The 20,518-nt window shown below is 44.8% G+C and overlaps 1 protein-coding gene across 1 annotated transcript in view; it reads right to left on the bottom strand.

The window, feature by feature from the left end:
- Positions 1 to 1,694: 1,694 nt before the first annotated feature.
- ND-19 (NADH dehydrogenase [ubiquinone] 1 alpha subcomplex subunit 8) overlaps positions 1,695 to 20,518 on the bottom strand; it is a 108,791-nt gene continuing 89,967 nt past the window's right edge. The window contains exon 5 of the mRNA XM_037233582.1: positions 1,695 to 1,733. Coding sequence (XP_037089477.1) covers positions 1,695 to 1,733 — 39 coding nt within the window. The remainder of the gene's footprint in view (positions 1,734 to 20,518) is intronic.

Raw genomic sequence — 20,518 nt, forward strand, 5'->3', positions numbered from 1 at the left:
ATTTGCAAAAGCTCTAGATTTCTGATATCAGCTTTTCCTAATTGGTCAAGCATGAAAAATATTTCAGTGAAATGCATCAGCCGGCCTGAATCTTGTTCCAAAAGCACCACTTCCTTACTTCACTCGTGGCACCGTCTGTCATGCAAGTGGTCTGAAATTAGAAATATCACTGGACATCAAACACTTCACCTTGATATGTCGAGTTTATCTCCAAAACAGTACATATACCAAATCATAAATGCAATTTTGCTCAAACGCTGTCCAACGGAATATTGCGACATCTGGCCAATTTATAGTGTCTTTAAAAGATAACATAAATAAATCCACAAGGATGCTGTCTCATACTAGGGCCTGATGTTAAAATTCAGCCGTGCAAATTGCAATTAAGTGAACATCCTTACACAATGCTCAGTTCACCGTAATTCGAGAAAAACTACACTGCACACACACACTGCATGTGAAGAGCAAAAGTCCAGAACCTAGATTTGTTCAGTTCAATGTCCCCTGTACAGATACAGATATTGCTAGGCGGGCTGCCATGCAAAATTGGGTACGCGTTATCCCCATGCCCCACCGAGGTATGCAGCCAGGTTCTATTCACACTTCTCACTTTCACACTATTCACCCACCGAAAGATACTTTCAAATTAACCTACATTTACCAGTTCCAAACAGTTGACAGTCCCTCCAGTTAACACACGCCGGGACACCAGCCAGATGATTGGCATTGCTCAGTGCCGTAATGGCGCATTTTAAGACAAACAGCGTTACTCTGACGGCAGTGAAATGTACAACGATGATAGTGACTTTACTGGTTTCTAAATCAAGAGACTTGCAACATAATGTTTTGAGAGCAAAGCAAAACATATTTCAAATTACATTTATGAATCAAATTATTGGGTTTATTCCTTCAATAAACAAGGCTGACACACAAACTCAGGTTAAGGTACCATGGCGTCACAAAGGGCTCATATCTTTCTCAGAGCAGAATCTGGAAGCAGTGGACCTCATTTAAACATGCAGTAGTGACACTGAGTTGAAACGAACGAACGATCCTTCAGATCCTTGAAATAATTGAAAGTTGTGATGCATCAAAACATTGCTACTCACAGTGCAACGGAAAGCTCCAGGAAATCAAGCATAATAAGATGTACATCAAGATAAGATCAAGATAAAGATGTACAAACGATACAAGCATATTTTCGATGGAACAAACCTTATATGCAGCATTTCAGTGAGCCACAATCGGAATAACTTCACTGCAATCGTTCTCTATTCTGCGTTCTCCAATCGGCCTCTGCAATCCGCATCCATAACGCCATACTCACTGCAGACGCAAAATCACCTCGAATACAACACAAAACGGGAATAACATTACCGTCCTGTTGGATTGCAAAAGATTCACATGCTAGCAAATTAAAACAACTTAGCATACCAACAACATCCGGCAGCTCCGCTTTCTCAGCGCAGCGACCCTTTACTTCTTTAGGACCGCCCCAGCAGACTGCGCTGCTAAAGGTCAACAGCATCACTGGGACCACTCTTCTCACCACCGTCCGGTATACGGTCAATTGGTGGGGCCCATGGCCGTCACCAAGAACTGTACCTTCTCACTACCGTCCGGTATACGGTCAACTGGTGGGGCCCATGGCTGTCACCAAGAACTGTACCTTCTCACCACCGTCCGGTATACGGTCAGCTGGTGGGGCCCATGGCCGTCACCAAGAACTGTACCTTCTCACCACAGTCCGGTATACGGTCAACTGGTGGGGCCCATGGCCGTCACCAAGAACTGTACCTTCTAGCCACGGTCCGGCCTGCGGTCAGCTGGTGAGGCCCATGGCCGTCACCAATAATTATGTAAAAATTATCGTAGCCAGTTATCTGTGCAAACACAAACTGAAAGTGGAAGAAGGCAAAGGTAGAATATTGAAGGTGAAGGTGAAGGTAAAGGGTAAAGGTGACGATGAATGCAGAATATTTTCATGATGATTCTATAGACTAAGAACTCAACGACCTTCTTAATGCGGTACTAAAAGTACTTAACTGTGAATTGCCTCAATCGATGTAAGGTACTTACAGCGGCCTTTACTGAAGATTACAAACACTGTTTATGAAGCTTTGCTTAGATGATAGTATCTTATTCCAGACACCTGAAGGTTGATGATAGTTGCAACCGCAGAGTCAAGGTCATGTTGCGGCTAGTGTCGTGGGCGAACAACGCACCTATCCTCTTCCCATGCCATTAACTGTATCTGGGCTGATCCGAAATCGACGCCTGCGATGTCAAGACCAATGTGTTGTCCAACTAAATTGTGCAGCAAAATCCTTTGGTGATATTGCCATGTTCATACACATCTGAAACCCACCCATAACTAATGCAGGAATTGAATTCCTGCATTAGCTGGGGGCTAGCAAGTACAACGCAAAACACTCACAAGGCTGGCGACAAGCACCCCTTCGTACATTCTTGTAATGCAAGCAAAATAATGATACTGGCAATATTGCAAGTGCGTTTTAGCCTTTAAGACTAAAGCTGCTATTTTAGCAGCCGTCCGCGAACTTACCGGAATGTTCGAGGCATAGGCTACCCCAGAGTGATTCCAGGACGAAAGCCACTATACCTCCTTTGGACCGGCCACATGATATCAACTTCCCTAAGGCTTCATCTTTCAATCATCTGAACACCGCACCATAAAAAGGTTAACATCTTGCATGATGTTTGTGAGAACGCCAGAACATGCAAACCATAACAAAATACGTGACGCGCTAAACTGACGATGCAGTCAACATTGCTAACGCCGACCTCCATGGACTTTTGTGGTATTTTAATAAACCCTGTTACAGCTGTGACGCACTTCATAACTTATCGCCAACGAAAGGCGAACAATTTTGAGGCTTCGCTGGTGCACTGCGACCCAGACTGACACCGTTGCCGTAAAACGTTTGCGTACATACACTGCTGGAAGCATTTTTGATTTATCTGTGGTGCAATCAGACGAGTAAAGATTCTACTCACATTCGTAAATCTACGCAACAACTCAAGTGAGTTTGTGTATGCAATGGAGTGCTGATCGCACCACATGTACACAACTTACCGCAGCAATATGGCATCATTGCCTGAACCCCCAGACCAGAATACCGAGAAGATGAACAGCATTGTGAGCAGATCTCATGGTCGCCCACCACATATTCTGAACACATTAATCCACAACACGGCGGATAAGCGGGTTTCTAGTGTCCTCAAGTTCTCCTGTTAGATTGCGTTAGGCTATGAGGTCACCCCAATCGAAGCAGAACTACAACCACAGTGGTACACTGTGTACACCACAGCAATAGATTAAACAACTTTTGCGTGATACGCATCGTTCATTTGCATTTTAGTTGACGCAATATCCAGAAAAAATGTAAGGCTCTTTGGAGTGGCAATGAGGCTACCAGGTAATACGATTAGGATGCACGCAATGTAAATGCGGCTTATGAATACTTCTGCGTGATTAACAATGCTATTATCATGCCACTGGAACGCAGGAAATGTCGCGACAAGCATTTACGACGTCGAGATACCAGTAAGTCGAATGACTGGTTATTATCGAAAGCCCTTTTAATAATATATAATTTAACTGTTTTCCAACACATTCGTATAAGCCATGCTCGATGGACCACTATAAATCAATGGTGTTTGTCTCTTTCTTTATCTGCGCATTTAATCCATTTAACTTATGTTTTGTTGTGTACAAAACTTCGTATCGTGCACACCATTCTCTTGCAAGCCCATGTCGCCCTGTAGCGCAGATACGTAGTTTCGGAGCAGTATGCATGTCATGGTGCTCGTTTTGAGCTACACAGAAATAATTTGCATTTTGTAATCCCTGTCTGTGGGTAAGCACGTGCTGTGAAGATGCATGATTTATAGATATGGAGTAATATTTTTTCACAGAGGCATTCAAAGACTAAGGCTTCTAATACCCAATGGCTATCAAAGGGGAAAAACTTAAAGCCCTGTAGTCTTTTTGTTTCCGAAAAAGCGCACACTACTCGTTTGAGTGGAATCACTCACAATACTTGCATCTTGTGGAGCTGTCACTGAAAGCCTCAACGGAGGGTGCTTTATCAGTAACCTATGGTTTTGCCCATTCTTGGTTTTTAGGATGCGAATTAGAACTTACCTGCACTGATTTTACAGGCGGCGCTCTTGATGATTTTTGGGGAAGTGATCGACACATTTTTATAGTTGAGGAATCGTATTTGAATTCAAGTACAACCACATAAATATATTTTTAGACTGATAGTCCAAGTTTGTACCTGTTAAAGGCAATACCCCACATTCAAGGACATTGAAGCGAACATCAGATATGATGAAATAAGCTCACCCAGAAAACGAGAAATATATTTTTAAGTGGAAAAGCCATTCTAGACGACACAATTTTTGTGTTCATTATATATGCTCTTCAATATACCATCGTTTCATTACGTGACCGTATATTGCACAACACTGAATGGGAGCCAATTGACTGTCGTTATTTCTTGAAATTGTGCTCACGTACACCAGATTTCAACGGCTCAACAATTCTGTTTTTGGCCTTGATCGCCAGATGGTTAATGGAATAGCAGGATTGGGGCAGCGTTGTTATGGCTGATGTATGCCTGAGTGACCTTAAAATAATTTCCCTGAAATAGTCTGCGCATGTTTGCGGGCGCGTGGCTCAGAGGCTTAGATGGGTATAGGTCTTAACGATGGTAGGACTGTGAAATGTACCGAATGATCTTCAAAATGGATATTTCAATTTAAAACCCCACACAGCTGTGGAACATTCCCTTTAACAAAACCCCACAACTGTGGAACACTCCCTTTAACAAAACCCCACATAACTGTGGAACACTCCCTTTAACGTACTGTTAAGCGTTCTAGGAGTACGTTTTGGACTCACGCTGGCAGGAGCGGCAGGCACCGTGGGGAATTGAACCCCATGCCTCTGGTTTCCCAGACGCGCAGCGGTTGACGCGGACGCGTTCACCACTGCACTGACGGGATCCCCAATCGGTACCGGTACAGAATTGTTTTGACTTCGTCGATGTGTGACATCACGAGTTGGCATAGTCAAGCCGTATGCGTCAGGTGCACGAGCTACGTGACTGCAAGTGCGACGAGAGATCGAGTTTTCGATAGTGTTGCTGTTCATGACCGATATTCCTTACAACTTACAAAGCAATCGGCAACAATTACATCAAGTGTCATTTCCCAGACACAGCCACTCCAAACAAAACAAACCGGAACAGGCATTGTCAGTCTACGCTGGAACACGTAGGTTGATTAAGATCCCATCTCATATGTTCATCACTCCTTATCTCTGGTTGTATTCCATACATTGCCGCAACTGCGAGCCTTAAGAGGATGTGGCAGATACGTTTCTGTGACTCTTTAAATTTACAACCGTTATCGTTCAAGAGGGCTGTAAGGAGCTCTGACACTGAAAACAGCGTAGAGCTGACCCCCGAGGTCTTAAATGCGTAGTGATCACCTTTGATGCGAAAAGGTATCCCATACTTTTACCACGCCAGCTTAACGTTCATGATACCATCACCGTGAGCTTGCCGTCCTACTGGATTTGGTACGAGCCTGAATAGCTCCCGCTTACACATGCATTTGTTTCGCTCCGGAGCCGCCTCACCTGAGCGGGGCCAGAGCTGACGTTCTGTAGATTTTAAGGTTGCAACGGTCACGTAAACCGAGACAATGGATCCTGATCCCGCGTAGGACGCCGTTGGTTGCAGCTACTCGGGAGAAGATCTGTAAAATTACTTATCATGATTAACCGAAAACCATGCTCGGTAACATGTGGACGTCGAGGCATTCCAGGTGGCACTGTAGGTATGCGCCTACTCAACCTGCCCATGTTTTCTCGCCTAGTAAATTTCAAATGACGGTGTTGTCTGCCACTGCCTGCTTGGAAGGCTTCTCACGTACCATGCCACCTTGTTCGTGATCCGAATGAGCTGAAACAGTGGGCAAACGCTTGTATTGGTGAAGCGTGACACTTTCGGCGTTCTGTAAGGCAAGGGAAGCATACTTACCAGTCTTCGATATCCCGTATCGCAACCCGAAGATATTTTGCTGATTTATTTTGATAATCATAATTTTATATTCATCACCTTCAAATTATGCTCATGCATACAGGATATCATGCTTGATCTGGTATCCTTCCGTCATTAAGTACCGAGGAAGAAGTTTTTCTATGCCTGGTTTTCTTTTAGGTGGATGTACTTTGTTGATATTTCCAGACCCGTTCACGTCTCAGTTTCAATTCGCGTACAATTTAACCAGGACGCCTTGTACTGCGCGGGCCGAGCAGTGCGTGTCGGATGGAACAGGTGGTCATAGCTATCATTTATGTAGACGGCGTGAAAAGCTAACCTAATTGAGCCAGACGCCGTGCAATCATGAGCGGTCCATTCCAACAGCTTCCACCAATGCGTTGGAGATACTCCATTGATCGAAGCCAGACACACTCTGAGACTGTGGATATTTATCAATGCTGCGGCACACCCATGACTTCGGTCTCAGAATCGAATAAAATGCAAAACTCTCCGTCTTTCCGTCTCAAAACTCTACCATCCGTCTCTAGGCATGTCAACGAGGAGCCATATGCCTGGTTTCCAGCTTTGGTTTTCGATTCCTACTGCTTCCCTCAGCAATGCAAACCCCTGGATCATGCTTTCCAATGGTTCCTTCGACAAAAAAGCATGAATCCTGGTTTCCGTTTTTTTCGACAAAACAAAATCCTTGATCCTAGTTCCTGCTGCTTTTTTAGCAAGCCAAGAACCTGAATCTAACTTGTCATTGGTTATTTCAAAAACAGAAAACCAGGACTCTGGTTTCCCAGTTCTTTAGCGGACCATGTCCATGGTTCTTGGTTCTCGTTTGTTCTTTCGAAAACACTGTTCTTTGAACGTTCGTTGTCTGTGATTTTTTCATAAGAACAAGACCTTGATTCATGGTTCTTAGTCAGAAAGTCATACATGGCACACAGTGCAGCCCACATATTTTTGCTTTCACATTAAAAGTCACACACCACAGGCAAGTCAAACAGCATGCCTTTATACCACCATTACAGCCAATACAACGCTACTATTCGTTGAGATCATTGCCTACTACTTAGAAGTGAGTGCCTGACACCCGAAACATGCAACTGGATGATCTACATGCTTGCAATAAAACACAGCTAAAAGTCGCACACCGCGGACACGTCAAACGGTCAGCATGTCTTGATACCACCACAAAAACTATTGAGCTTTTCTTTTAGCTGAAGATTAGCGCCTAAAATTTACAAACGGATACTTGACAGCTGAAGTCATGCGCTCATCTCCGCAGAATAGTAGAGGTATCTAATGTGAATGTTGCACTAATTAACCGCATTGGAATCTTGCAATGCCCTATTAGATTTCAAGACAGTAGAAACTATTATAATTCCAATTATCACACAGTCCCATTTAAACGCCATCCACGCCGTTGCGGCTGCCAAACGCCATTGCCAAACGCCATTGCCAACGCCAAACCAAACGTCATTGCGGTTGCCAGAGTTACAGCAGTTTTTATTCGTGCAATTCCTTTTCGATTGTATATCACAATGGTTTGGTATATTGTAGAGTTCGGCGAACTCGACAAATATAGATCCCTGGGCCCCAAACTGAGACATACATTGTCCCTGCTGCCTGATGTCAGCAACACGTGAATAACTCTGTATAATCTGTCCCTGCTGTGTTCATGTCCTTGCTTGCTTAACTTGTAAATTCCTATCAAGTAGTGTCCTTGTTGATGTCGAAACAAGATGTGGTCGGAACCTACGTGGTATACCAGATGATATGGATGAGATTTAGGTCAGAAATCTGATACTGTCAGAGTCAGAATGGTGTCGCTAATAAATGTCAGTCATCTGACAATCGGTTCTTCAGCCATTGTCTACGAACCTACACAATCTCCGACCAAATGTACGACAATGGTAAGCTTATTTGCCTGGCAGATCATCGTATTTTATCCTATGCTAATGAGGTCTGGAAGTACAGCTACCCCATTTTTATTGCATTGGCCAAAGCGGATATAAACAAACGGATGACGGAATGGATCACTCGAAGTTGGGTCAGATGTCGCCGTTATTCCATTTGTTATGGCACAGCACTCTCCGATTTTTCGCCTATTTAGTTATATGTTTTTCAACGTATGCTCAAAAACAGCATACACCCCCCACACACACATACACACACACACACACACGTGCCCATTACGCATGCTCTCTGATCTTGCTGCTAAGATACTGACATGGAAGCTTGCGGTCACCTGTGTTTGTGGCTGCTGCGTGCCTGTTGGGTTGGAAAGGAGCTTCCATGACAGCCACCGGCAGGGAATGACATGTAAGCAGGCGCAACGTGGAGCGAAGAAACAATGATTTCAGTGGATCTGGGTTTATTGTGGAGGAGCAGAAAATTTCCATGTCTGCAGACATTTCACAGACCAGCCTTGGACGGTAGCTTATGTTGCAAATGCCAAAAGTGAATGTTTGAGCCGTACATACAATATCACATGCATGCAAAAAATTAGATGGTGAAATTCACATGACTAAATTCCGCATTTTCCATTCTGCAAAGTGTAGCAGTGGTTCGTAAAATCTCATTGTGACGGGGCTGCGGAAAGCGACTAAAACTTAGACAGCTTTTGAAACAGTTAATGTGCAATGTTCCCATGCTTTTCGTGAACTTCAAGGGACGCCAGGAGTATAGTTTAAAAGTGTTAGTTTTATGCTGTCATACTGCTAGTTTGCACTGTTCTTATACTGTATAATGTTATGTTTAATTTCATGTTTTCATATCGCTATATACTGTTCGGTGAACACGTCAACACGTCCTTGGCCTGAAAAAGCACTGAACCTACTGGGGAAAGCTCCCAAGTTAGCTACCTCACAAGGTAACAGTGCGAAGATTGCTCACCATGTCCAATTTGGAATACACAAATGGCACATGCAGTAAGATGGAGGGAAGCAGCCGAATCTTTCTGGTCATTCTCAGCCATCACAACGCCCAATTCACCAGTAAACGCCATAGGTCTGCCGACGGCGACTTCACCTACACCCATGGGTCCGCCGCCGCCGAAGGCTCAGCACCAAGCTCCACCAGACCTAAGGGCAGCCTCCACTCCAGCTCTACAATCTCAAGTTTAATCCTCATCGGCTCCACCTAGTTCAAGCGCTGCGCAGATGGAGCCCCACACCAACCCTGCAGACACTCCCGAAATGCCAGCATTCCCCGTTCTGATGCGGTTACCGAAGATGAGGTAAGGACGTTAAGACGTGATGTACTACTATCCGCGTTCAGAAGGAAGCCGCTGGCGGAGTCATATATCACAGCAGGATAGAATCGGTCCCTGCATGCGCTGAAGCAGTCGCACAAAACAATATTATTAAGACCCCCGATAAATGTCAGAGATTGTTTATCACGAACCAGCAGCAGTGCGTGGACAATGAGCACGTGCTATTGGATACCCAATGCGACTATCGCTAACTTCAATGAGATTCAACGGCGGCCGTTCAGACCACGCCACAAAATACGGTAAAAGCCTTGACAAGCGTGCGGATGGCCAGGGGCCTTACGTCCACAAACTCCAAATGTCCAGCATGACACGGCCTTCCCAAAGATTACAAAGTAGTCACGTCTTTGCGCCCCATCGTGTCCAACGGATTCTCTCCAGATGAACATTATGTTATGTCGAGCATTCTTGGGTCGTGTGCTGGTGCTGGAATTTCATTGCATCGGGTGGACGTATAACAGGAACGCATTGCATATGATCTGTTGTCTCCTTCGTGAGATGTATAATGAGCCGTCATGACGGAGATGTGGCACCAGTGTAGCACGCAGAACGAGGCATGCAATGTTCATTAGGGCAAGAAGAATGGTACATTGCATTCGTGCGTTTCACCATCTCTGTCAACGTGCGATGGCTCTCTATGAAAAGGTTTTTAATTTTGTGATATTTTCTTTATATCTGCAATCTAAGGACATTGCTATTAACTCCTGTTATATTTTTGAACACCATGTTCTTTAAATTCTTTATATTCAATACTGTTTATTCTTTTTTAACCAAAATTCAGATAGCTACGGTGATAGATAACGTAGTTGGTCTGGCTTCCAGGTGTTTGGTGTGGGATTCAAATGATTTTACGATTATGATCTCGAAATGATGACCATGGCTTCAGCGTTGGTATATCCATTGATGAAATGTAACTGTTTAACACGGCTGAGTTTAACATACAAAATCCCATAGCCATAACATGTGCGCAATGCCCTTCGTACAAAGACTCAACAACGCTTTTTTCATATCTTTGGATCACGCACTGCGGGCATTCACTGTGTGTCCAACGTTAGAGAGTTTCCAATATACGTTTGTGGCGAAGCGCCCCTTCCCCTCCCGCCCTCCCAGACCTCTATAAGTACACATAGAAAAGGAAGTATGTCATTCCGGCTTTTATCATAGCTGAAAAGGCCGACGGAGTTCTCTTATAACGCTACTATGGGATAATTCAAGTGGTACAAACTCTTTTTATCGACGATCATGCTATCAATATACCTACAATATGTTGTGGGGCAATTGTAGGATCACGAAAGACAATGTTTTCAAAATGATAAGTGCAAGTTGTCAAACAGGAGTCCAAGAAGGGAGGTATGGCAACCCTATCTTTTTAACATACAGTTTGCCATCATAATTTGCTTCTGAACGGTACGTCAGCGGTGCTCTTCATAGCTTTTTTTCGAAAATGGCAAGAGAAGGCTGCAGAGGGTGAAAAGGACTGCACCGATTATGCTACACAATATCTAGGGTGATCTTAATCGTGGCATCGATGGAAACGCTGGTGAATAAGCTCTCAACATCGATCGACGCGAAGTTATATGGCGTTTCATTCCATAGATGTCAAGGAACTCATCGACAGAGTGAATGCGGTGCGGAACTGGGATGCATAGCTTCAAAGTTGCCTTTAACGTATTTACTATTTTTCACACTTGTTTGCGCACTTTTCTACGTTGGTTTGCTCACTTGGGAAAGGATGAAAGTTAACAAAGATGGCGGGCTTTGTTCTGTGTGCTGCATTGGTGTCGTTGTATCTCTGTCACAATGGCTCACTTTGCATCTCAAAGAGGGGTAACCAAAAAATTCATCTTCAAGGCGACCATGGTACACGTCTCACCCGTCAAATTTTCACATAAAATACTGGAGTTCTAGCAATCTTTGGAGCAACAATACAAACACCGACAATGAGCATGATGCTAACGATTGTCCGGGTAATGGATCTGAGTTCGTGAAAAGCAGTAGCGTGCTTTGTTATGATGGATGTTATAAATCCCAGCATGTCATGTAAATTGATGTGCTCTGTGAGACTGATCGGTGAGTGTCGTGACCAAACAGACCTCCAAGCTTGACACAGGTGAGTGCACAATAGCCAGGACTAACATACCCTGAACATTTGGTGGCTTGAACCCTCTTCCTTTTTGAGATCTCATTGGATCAAAGGACCACCGCCCGGGCAGAAGGGTATTCAAACCACACAAACAACACACACACACACCACACACACCACACACCACACACACACACACACACACACACACACAACACACACACACCACACACACACACACACAAACCCACACACACACACAAACACACACACACACCCACACACACACAACACACACACACACACACACACACACACACCCACACACACACACACACACCACAACACACACACACACACACACACACACAACACACACACACCAACACAACACACACACCACACACACACACACACACACACCACACACACACACACACACACCACACACACACAAACCACACACCACACACACACACACACACACACACACACGACACACACACACACACACACACACCACACACCACACACACACACACACACACACACACACACACACACACACACAACACCACACACACACACACACACCCCCACACACACACACCACACACACACACACACAACACACACACCCACACACCCACACACACACACACACACACAACCACACACACCACACACCACCACACACACACACACACACACACACACACCACAACACACCACACCACACACACACACACACACCACACACAACACACACACACACACACACACACACACACACACACAACAAACACACACACACACACATCCAACACACACACCCACACCCACACACACACACCACACACACCCACACACACACACACACACACACACACACACACACAAACACACACACAAACACACCACACACCCACACCCACACACAACACACACACAACACACACACACACACACACACACACACACAACAAACACACCCAACACACACCACACACACCACACACACACCACACACACACACCACACAACACAACAACACCACACACAAACACCACACACACACACCCACACACCACACACACACACACACACACACACACAACACACACACACACACAACACACACACACACAACACAAAACACACACACACCACACACACACACACACACCACACACACACACACACACACACACACACCACGCACACACACACACAACAAACACACACACACACACACACACACACACACACAACACAGCACGCACGCACGCGCGCCACGTATATATATATGATATATCTATATATATATTATATATATATATTATATATAATATATTATATATAGATATTATCTGTATATATATATGTATATATCATATGTAGGTCTATCTTTCAAACGATAGAATCTTATGGTTGATGCTTTTTCTAAGCAGTCAGCGGGCATTAACTCCCATCTTCTCCTAAAGGGAATGCTCCGCGTTTGAAGATATTGAGTTAGGCATCAGAGATGATGGGAAATGCTTCCTTGTAACTATTAGTAAGCTTTCAAAGTTAAAAAACGGCGCTAAGTGGCAAAATTTCAAAGTTTATGAAAATGGGCCCCAATACGTCATTGTTTGATGGCGTCATAAAATGGGCTAGTGACAACAGCAAAACCTGTCAGCATCTGGCAGCCAGACCTAAAGAATGTCTCGAAACACACGAAAGCTAATCCCAACAGGCCGTTCTCGTCGCGGTGGCTGTGCTGAGGGGGGGGGGGGGGGAAGGCGGATTGGCGGGTGGGTTATTTGTGGATTTTTTGTCTTGGTGCTGGCCGTAAGAAAAGCTTTTGTGGACTGTTTGACATGCGCAACGCAGCGATCGCCAGCTTTTATGACTGATTACTAACATCAAAGCACGATGTGCCGTGCTGCTGCTGTTGTTGCTTTACTGTTGATGATTTTGTCAATACTTTATCGTCAACCTATCGTTGCGCGCAGTGCTGCAGTCCTGACATTTATATCATGTGATGTGTACAATAGTCATTGTCCTTATTGTTTGTAACTGGAAATGTGATGTCATGCGAAAATCAATAAATTTGTAACGTTGCCATGCATTGATTGTCAAAGCATCGCTATTCCTATGGTAAAGATGGCAAGGATGGGTTACCAAAAAATTTTTCCTTAGGATTGTTCATGCAATTAATAGCTAACCCTGACATAACCATTGTGGTGCAACAACATTCTTGCCGTAGACAGTCCTTCGGCATTGTTAAATAATTTTTTGCCAGTCATTCATACATTATAAGCTGCTATCTCATAGGCTTGACAAAGGGTACTCAACCGATGTGGTATATTGTGTAATGGCACTGGTCAATAGCTTCATGTTGGCACTATCTCGGTGCCGTTCTGTGGCATGGCATAATGAACCTAATATGGTTTTTCGACTGCAATCCATGCCGCTTTCATAATAAATTTCAGCATGAAAAGATGGGTCAAGCATGCACTCTTGTATTGACTTCCCATCTGACATATGACTGACCAAAAACACGCCATACAATATACAAACCACGTTCAGCAAAGCAGACAACCAATAAGTGGCATCACTTGCTCAGCCTGCTTCTGAAATCTAGAAAACGCCGGTGAGAAAGATGCGAACACATCTTTCACTTCCATGGTCATGCAACATGCTGCAGCTATCAGGCTGCCTTACTAAAAAATAACAGGAAAATTTTACATGTGGTAAAATGACAGTGCAAACATGCTGACCTTGCACAAGGCTGGAGACATGACAAGTGCATGTAGTTATGGTTGTATGGCAAAATGCAAAGAAGTGATAAAGCTGCCAGTGCATACTAGGCTCATGATAAACATATTATTAAGTGCTGTCCAAGACACCAACAGCAATACTTTCGCACCTTTCTCAACACCCAGCATCCCACACAAGTTGCAGTAACTATGACATTGATTACTCATGAGCAATGCTCGCCTGCATACAATATTTGTGAAGACGGTACGATGCGCATCAGTAACAATAAAGCTATATTTTTCAGAATACTTTAGGGAAAGACAATTTTGCAAACCCATATAATGTGAGCTTATACTGAGCAAGTCCATTAATGAGCTGCAAGCACCAGCCCCTGCTGCCAAAATGAATTGCTGATATAATGACGTGCAATGGATTAATTACATGCTTTAATACCTCAATAGGTTCACAATGTTGGCAAGATCATAATGAAGTACAAGTACCAGTACTTGCCTTTGTACACCCTTGCGATATAAGTGCTAGCGTTTCTCTCAGTTTGTCAGCATTGCTTTGTCATGTTTAAACACGAACATAAGGGTAGAGGCAGGAATCAATACCTCGCACGCACACTCCCCATCACATCAATACCAATACAAGCCACTGGCACACACCACCAGCGATCACGCGCTTTTCGAGCCCCCGATTCACACTCTTGTCAAATAAATATGATCTCACATTTGCACAGCTCACGGGACTATCAAACTGCAGGTTTTCTCACAATTTCCGCACAGATCTTCAGTCTTCACCGTCCAGTCTTCAGACTTCACCGTGACCTCCCTCCGAAACAAAGTCCCAACGGGGGTTCATGGTAATGCGGCTCAAGAACTTCTTCTTGTAAAACACATTTTTTTTGTTCAATATCTAAATTTGTCGTACTATATGTGCAAAATACTTATATAGATATATATGTAAAATTACCGTAATGTTTCCCTAATTTCATAATGCCTTGCTAGCCCATGACCGCGTGCAAGGTTCTGTGCTCCGGTACACAAGGCGTCGACCGAGCTGTCTGTAAGAGATAAGTTCGTAGAAGAAGAAAAAAACGCCAGCGGGAGATAAAGACAGATTTACCGTTGCGTCTTCTTTTTTCACTTCGGGAGGGTACCCATTTTTGGGGGTGCCGTACTTATTTGCAGACAGTGGCGTTCTGTTTTATAACATTGACCTGTGGCTTAGAAATAAGGAAAAATGACCGTTCACGACGAGTGTCGCACGATCCGAAATCGCTCACACTTGTGTTCGCGACACGCATTCAGCAGTAAAATCTTACTGGCAGTCAATCATCTTTCGCGGACTGTACCACATGTGCAGCATCATCGCCTTTGCGAATGCATCAGCGGCCATCCTGTTTTGACCATAAACAAAAAACAGCCTGTAATATCACGGGATCTAATGACGCTTCTATGGCGTCATTAATCAGAAGGCGATTTCGAAGTTGGCTGTAAATAAATCTTTTCGTACTTTGCGGGCGTATAAATAAGGAACCAGAGCGTTTAGGGTCTTAAAATGGACATATCCGTGAACTGCATCAAAATGTCCTCAAGATGGCTATTTCAGTTCAAAACGCTACACAAATGTGGAACAATCCCATCAAAAACAACAATGGAACGAGACCCTCAGCAACGGATGCATTTGCGGTGACCTGCACCACAAATAATACATGCTGTTGACGCCATCCATGTCGTCGTAACCCAAACATTGTACGCCTTGTGATATTCGCAGCCTGAAGCCAAATGCCAAATATTCCACGTGGCAAAATATTCTTCCGTTTCTTGGTAGAAATCTGACAGCAATGACGCAATAGGCCCGTTTGTACGTATGCCAGTTTGCGTGTAAGCGGCTGGTGCGGAAAAAGCGGGTGCTAGCAAATACCATAATTTGCAGTTTCCATGGTAAATACACGCCCTGGTAGCCGCTGCTTGAAAAACCTTCACTCGGGCGGGGAGGGGGAGAAGCAATTTGATCCACTCAGATCTCAAAAAGGGCTACAGCCAGGGACACCAAAGTTTCAGGGTGTGTTATGCTATATGTGCACTCACCTGTGTCAAACTTTGAGGTTTCTTGGTCCTGACTTAAGGATCATATGATGTCAAACAAGGTTTAACTACAGTGTCCAAAGTTTCCAGACATACTCATGCAACCATCATGAACCTAGAAACCTGTTCTAAGCAAGACGTCATTGGTGTTCATTTAAGTTCAGTGATCTCGTTAAACCTTTAGGAAGTGATGGTGACCAAAAACATAAAAGACTGCTCTGATTTTTGCGTCTAAAAAAACGCCAAAGACTACGCTAGGTGGTGTGTTCCTAAAAACGGAATGTTGACAATGGTCATTTTAGGTCAGTGACATCTTCTGATCTTCAATAAATCCATGAAAAATGTGTGGAAAGGTCGCTGTTATAAATGGCTTATACGTATTATACTGCTATGTATGTATAGGCTATGCGGCCACTGCTACACATTCAAAGTGAGCACCAGAAGCTATCTCATACAGAAGGCTCGAGTAAAAAAGCAGGTTGGTTTTGACATTGGTCTGGCCTTCATGACTGACCCTAGGTCAACTGAACTTGAATCTTGAATCTTTTATCAACTGAAAGAATCTTTGTCGCTTATTCAAATGCGGAACTTAAAGCAGTTTTGCACGATTTTGGTCGTCATGACTTCCAAAAGGTCAGTTAAGGTCACTGACTTTGAATGGGCATGTACAATTTTGCTTACTACAGGCAACTAAGTCGGGGGGCACTTTGGAGACCGAGCCGGGTTTGGAATTTTTTTACCTCATCTGACCCGAAGATCATGACTTACGAACCTCAAACTGATCTAAATCAGCTCACGTACAGGCCAACACACCTTATGAATTTGGTGTTCCGATTCCCCTGCCCGAGCGAAGGGAATCCAACCGCACACCCGGCCGTGTGTTAAGCCTCGAAAAGGGCAGGACTGTGAACTGTGCTAAATGATCACCAAAATGTGTCTGTTCAAAACTCCGTGCAAATGTGGAACACTCTCTTCAACTCCAGGGCCCGGTTCCCCATTGACTTACAACTCCAGCTCGCCCATTGAAGCGGTGTCACAGATGTATACCAGTAAAGGACGCAATTAACTGTAAATACGGGCGCAAGTAGAATGAGCTGACTTATCTGCATGGACACGTGTGAGGCGCAAGAATGGCGCACTAGACTTTTATTTGAACATTAGTTATTGGTAAGTGGTCTGTGGAGAAAGAAATAATAAACAATCACATTTTTCGCATGACATCGAGACCTGCTTGTTTGTAGAACACACAACACAGTTAACTGCGCATCAACTGTTACTAAGGGATGCTATGTCAGCAACGACGACTTTCTTGTAAGAAAACGCACTTAATTCGCCTCTCGACCGATTAGGGGTCAGGCTTGGGCGTGATGTCAGGCGCGATAAATGAGCTTACCCTGAAATAAGGAGTGGGTCTCCATTTGCCAATGCACAACAGGCCTCGGGCATTCGTATTAGCCTATTGAAGACAGTGACACGAATACCTTAGTTGGGATCAGGGGCGCAGGCGGGAGGAAGACGCAGAGGGCACGTGCCCCTTCTTTAGGTTCATGATAAAGGGGATGATTGCTGTGCCCGACGAATGCCCGGAGATGACATTGAGGGAACCGTAGGTCGGTGCTCTCGAAGGACCTCTCGTGCCGATCGGGGGCACCCTGAAACAATGTCCCATACCGGTCAAAGATCACGAACAACAGCCGGCCCCGTATTGGTCCGGGGGACCTTTCCTAATCAGGGACAGGGCCGGAGCCAGCTAATGCCAGACAAAAGGCCTCCTGCAGTGGTCAGGGACCCTAGCACAATGAGGGACACCTCTCTCAGCCAGTGGCCAACGATGCCTAAATGGGGTCCTGTGTCGACAAAGGGCTTGGGCCAGGGCCCCTATTCAGCCAAGGGACCCACTTGCTCACTAGGAACAGGGACCGGAACCCGAATGCCAAAGGCCTCTTACGTTGGCTGAGGCCTTCTGACAATGAAATAATCCACCATGCGGTAATGGAAGGGCATCGTGACAGTTAGGGACTGCAGTGCAAAGCGGGGGGCCTCTATCCCGTTTCGAGTAGAATCCCTATGCCATTTATTAGACCTCTTGCATCGGTAAGAGATTTTTTGTCAATGATGGTACTTAAGTCGTTCTGCGGCCAACCAGTCCGGTCAGTAGGTCGTCGGACAAAACGTCAAATGGAAAAAACGAATGGAAAACTCGAATGAAAAATGTCAAATGACAATTGCCACCATGAAGGAAAACGAAAAAGAAAAAAAGGACAACTGTCAAAAGAAATGAGATTCGGCAGGAACGTCAAAATGGAAAATAGTCCGTAAACGAAAGATTAAAAGCGATAAAAGCTGGCAGGGATGGGGAGCTATATTAAAATATGCTAAAAAAAATCCAGACTGTAGATTGTTTGCCGATGTTGGAGCATTCCTTCAGACAGTAGCACAACTGCGCAGTTTAAAACAACGCTCCCATATCGGCAAACAATCCAATCCGTAGGTTGCTGGCCGGTGTGGGAGCATTGCTTCAAACAGTAACATAATTGTTCAGTTTAAAACAATGTTCCCATATCAGCAAACAATCCAGTCCGTAGATTGTTTGCCGGGGTGGGAGCATTGCTTCAGGCAATAGCATAATTGTTCAGTTTAAATAATGTCTCCATATCAGCAAACAATCCAGTCCGTGGATTCTTGCCGGTGTGGAAACAATGCTTCAGACAGTAACATAATTGTTCAGTTTAAACAATGTTCCCACATCGGCCATATCGGCAAACAATCCAGTCCGTCGATTGTTTGCCGGTGTGGGAGCATTGCTTCAGGCAGTAGCATAATTGTGCAGTTGAAAACCTCAGTGTGTTACACATGGTGTATTCTAAGTGACTTTCCGGACTTGACGATCCGTGCCATCATATACGGTATATATCCGCCCTTAAGTAGCACTAACACCAAACGGGTTCCCAATGAAGTGGCTTCCCGGCTTTGATTCCCATAAATATTTACCACCGATAGCACGTCAATTTAAAATTCTTCCAGTCCTAATTTACCTCATCCCAAAGCGCATTATGACCCGTAGTCCTATCCAATGATCATCAACGCGTATTTGCAGCAGGTATGTTCTGATCGTGCATACAACTGTTGGCAGTGTGTCATGTTGCTACGACCCAGCGACCCAGCCTTGTCACAGTATCATAAGGCACGGGAAAGATGTTCCTGCTGTCTTGCCTGACGAAAAGGCCGGATGCCCCCGGTCTCAGTACTTAATGCATTAAGTACGGAGTGACAGCCTTATGGAGCAAACGCAGTAAGCTCCGCTCCGCACGTGTTCTGAACCAAAGCCATTCACAGTAGCCAGTTTGTCGGCTCTGCTAGAGAGGAGGTCCTCTGTTACCCCGTGGGCATTATCAATGGAGCTTCTCACCTGATTTTAAAGTTGGACCCAGTTCCATTTTCCATACTAATTTAAACTATAGAAGTCATCATTGCCCCATGCCGTCATCGTACGCATAACCCTGGGTTCTAACTCGGTCCAAGGCAGCAACGACCTTCATTGCAAGCGGAAAACTTCACGCATTGTGCCCAGTGGCCACAGTGGTGCGTCCCCCATTTCATGCCATGCTTCAAATCCGGATGGCTCCCCAGTTTCAAGCGTTTTTTGATCACCTGTTTGAATACTTTTGTCGCTTAGATTTTTCACCCTTCAACTGCCTGCTACTTCGACTCCTCTTCCTGTCCACTTTGATCTTTTTTGGGTGTTTGTCTTTCGATTTATTTCAAATTCGACTGCTTTCAATCTCATTTTTTCGTCTTTTCGCTTCGATTTCTTCCATCCAACCTCTAGTCCAGCAAGCAAGGACTCTGCGCCAGCCGCCAGGACCGGGAATGACGTGTAATGAGTCCCTCTGAGGGCCTTCGGATTGACCGAATGTCGCCTCCCTTCCGTAGCCAGAACAGTAACCCTTCGATGAGCAAGTCGAGGACGGAAATGCTCTTCAGTTCTTCAGCGGAAAGGTGATGGGCCTTTGTACTGCTTTACGCAATATGTACACTTGTACAGGAAACGATAAGGAGCTTCCTCAATGGTCAAACCATGAAGCTCCTCAATACACGCGCCCGTCGGTTAGACTGGATAACAAAGTAGCACTGCGCTACGCCCCCCCCCCCCCCAAACCAGGATCCTGGCAGCGCCAATGGTTGAGAAAAAAAGTAAATCTGATTTTGCAAAAACGGATACAAAAACGGACGGATGCTT

Source organism: Pollicipes pollicipes, unplaced genomic scaffold (assembly GCF_011947565.3).
Source record: "Pollicipes pollicipes isolate AB1234 unplaced genomic scaffold, Ppol_2.1 Scaffold_7231;HRSCAF=8579_pilon_pilon_pilon, whole genome shotgun sequence".
NCBI lineage: Eukaryota > Metazoa > Arthropoda > Thecostraca > Pollicipedomorpha > Pollicipedidae > Pollicipes > Pollicipes pollicipes.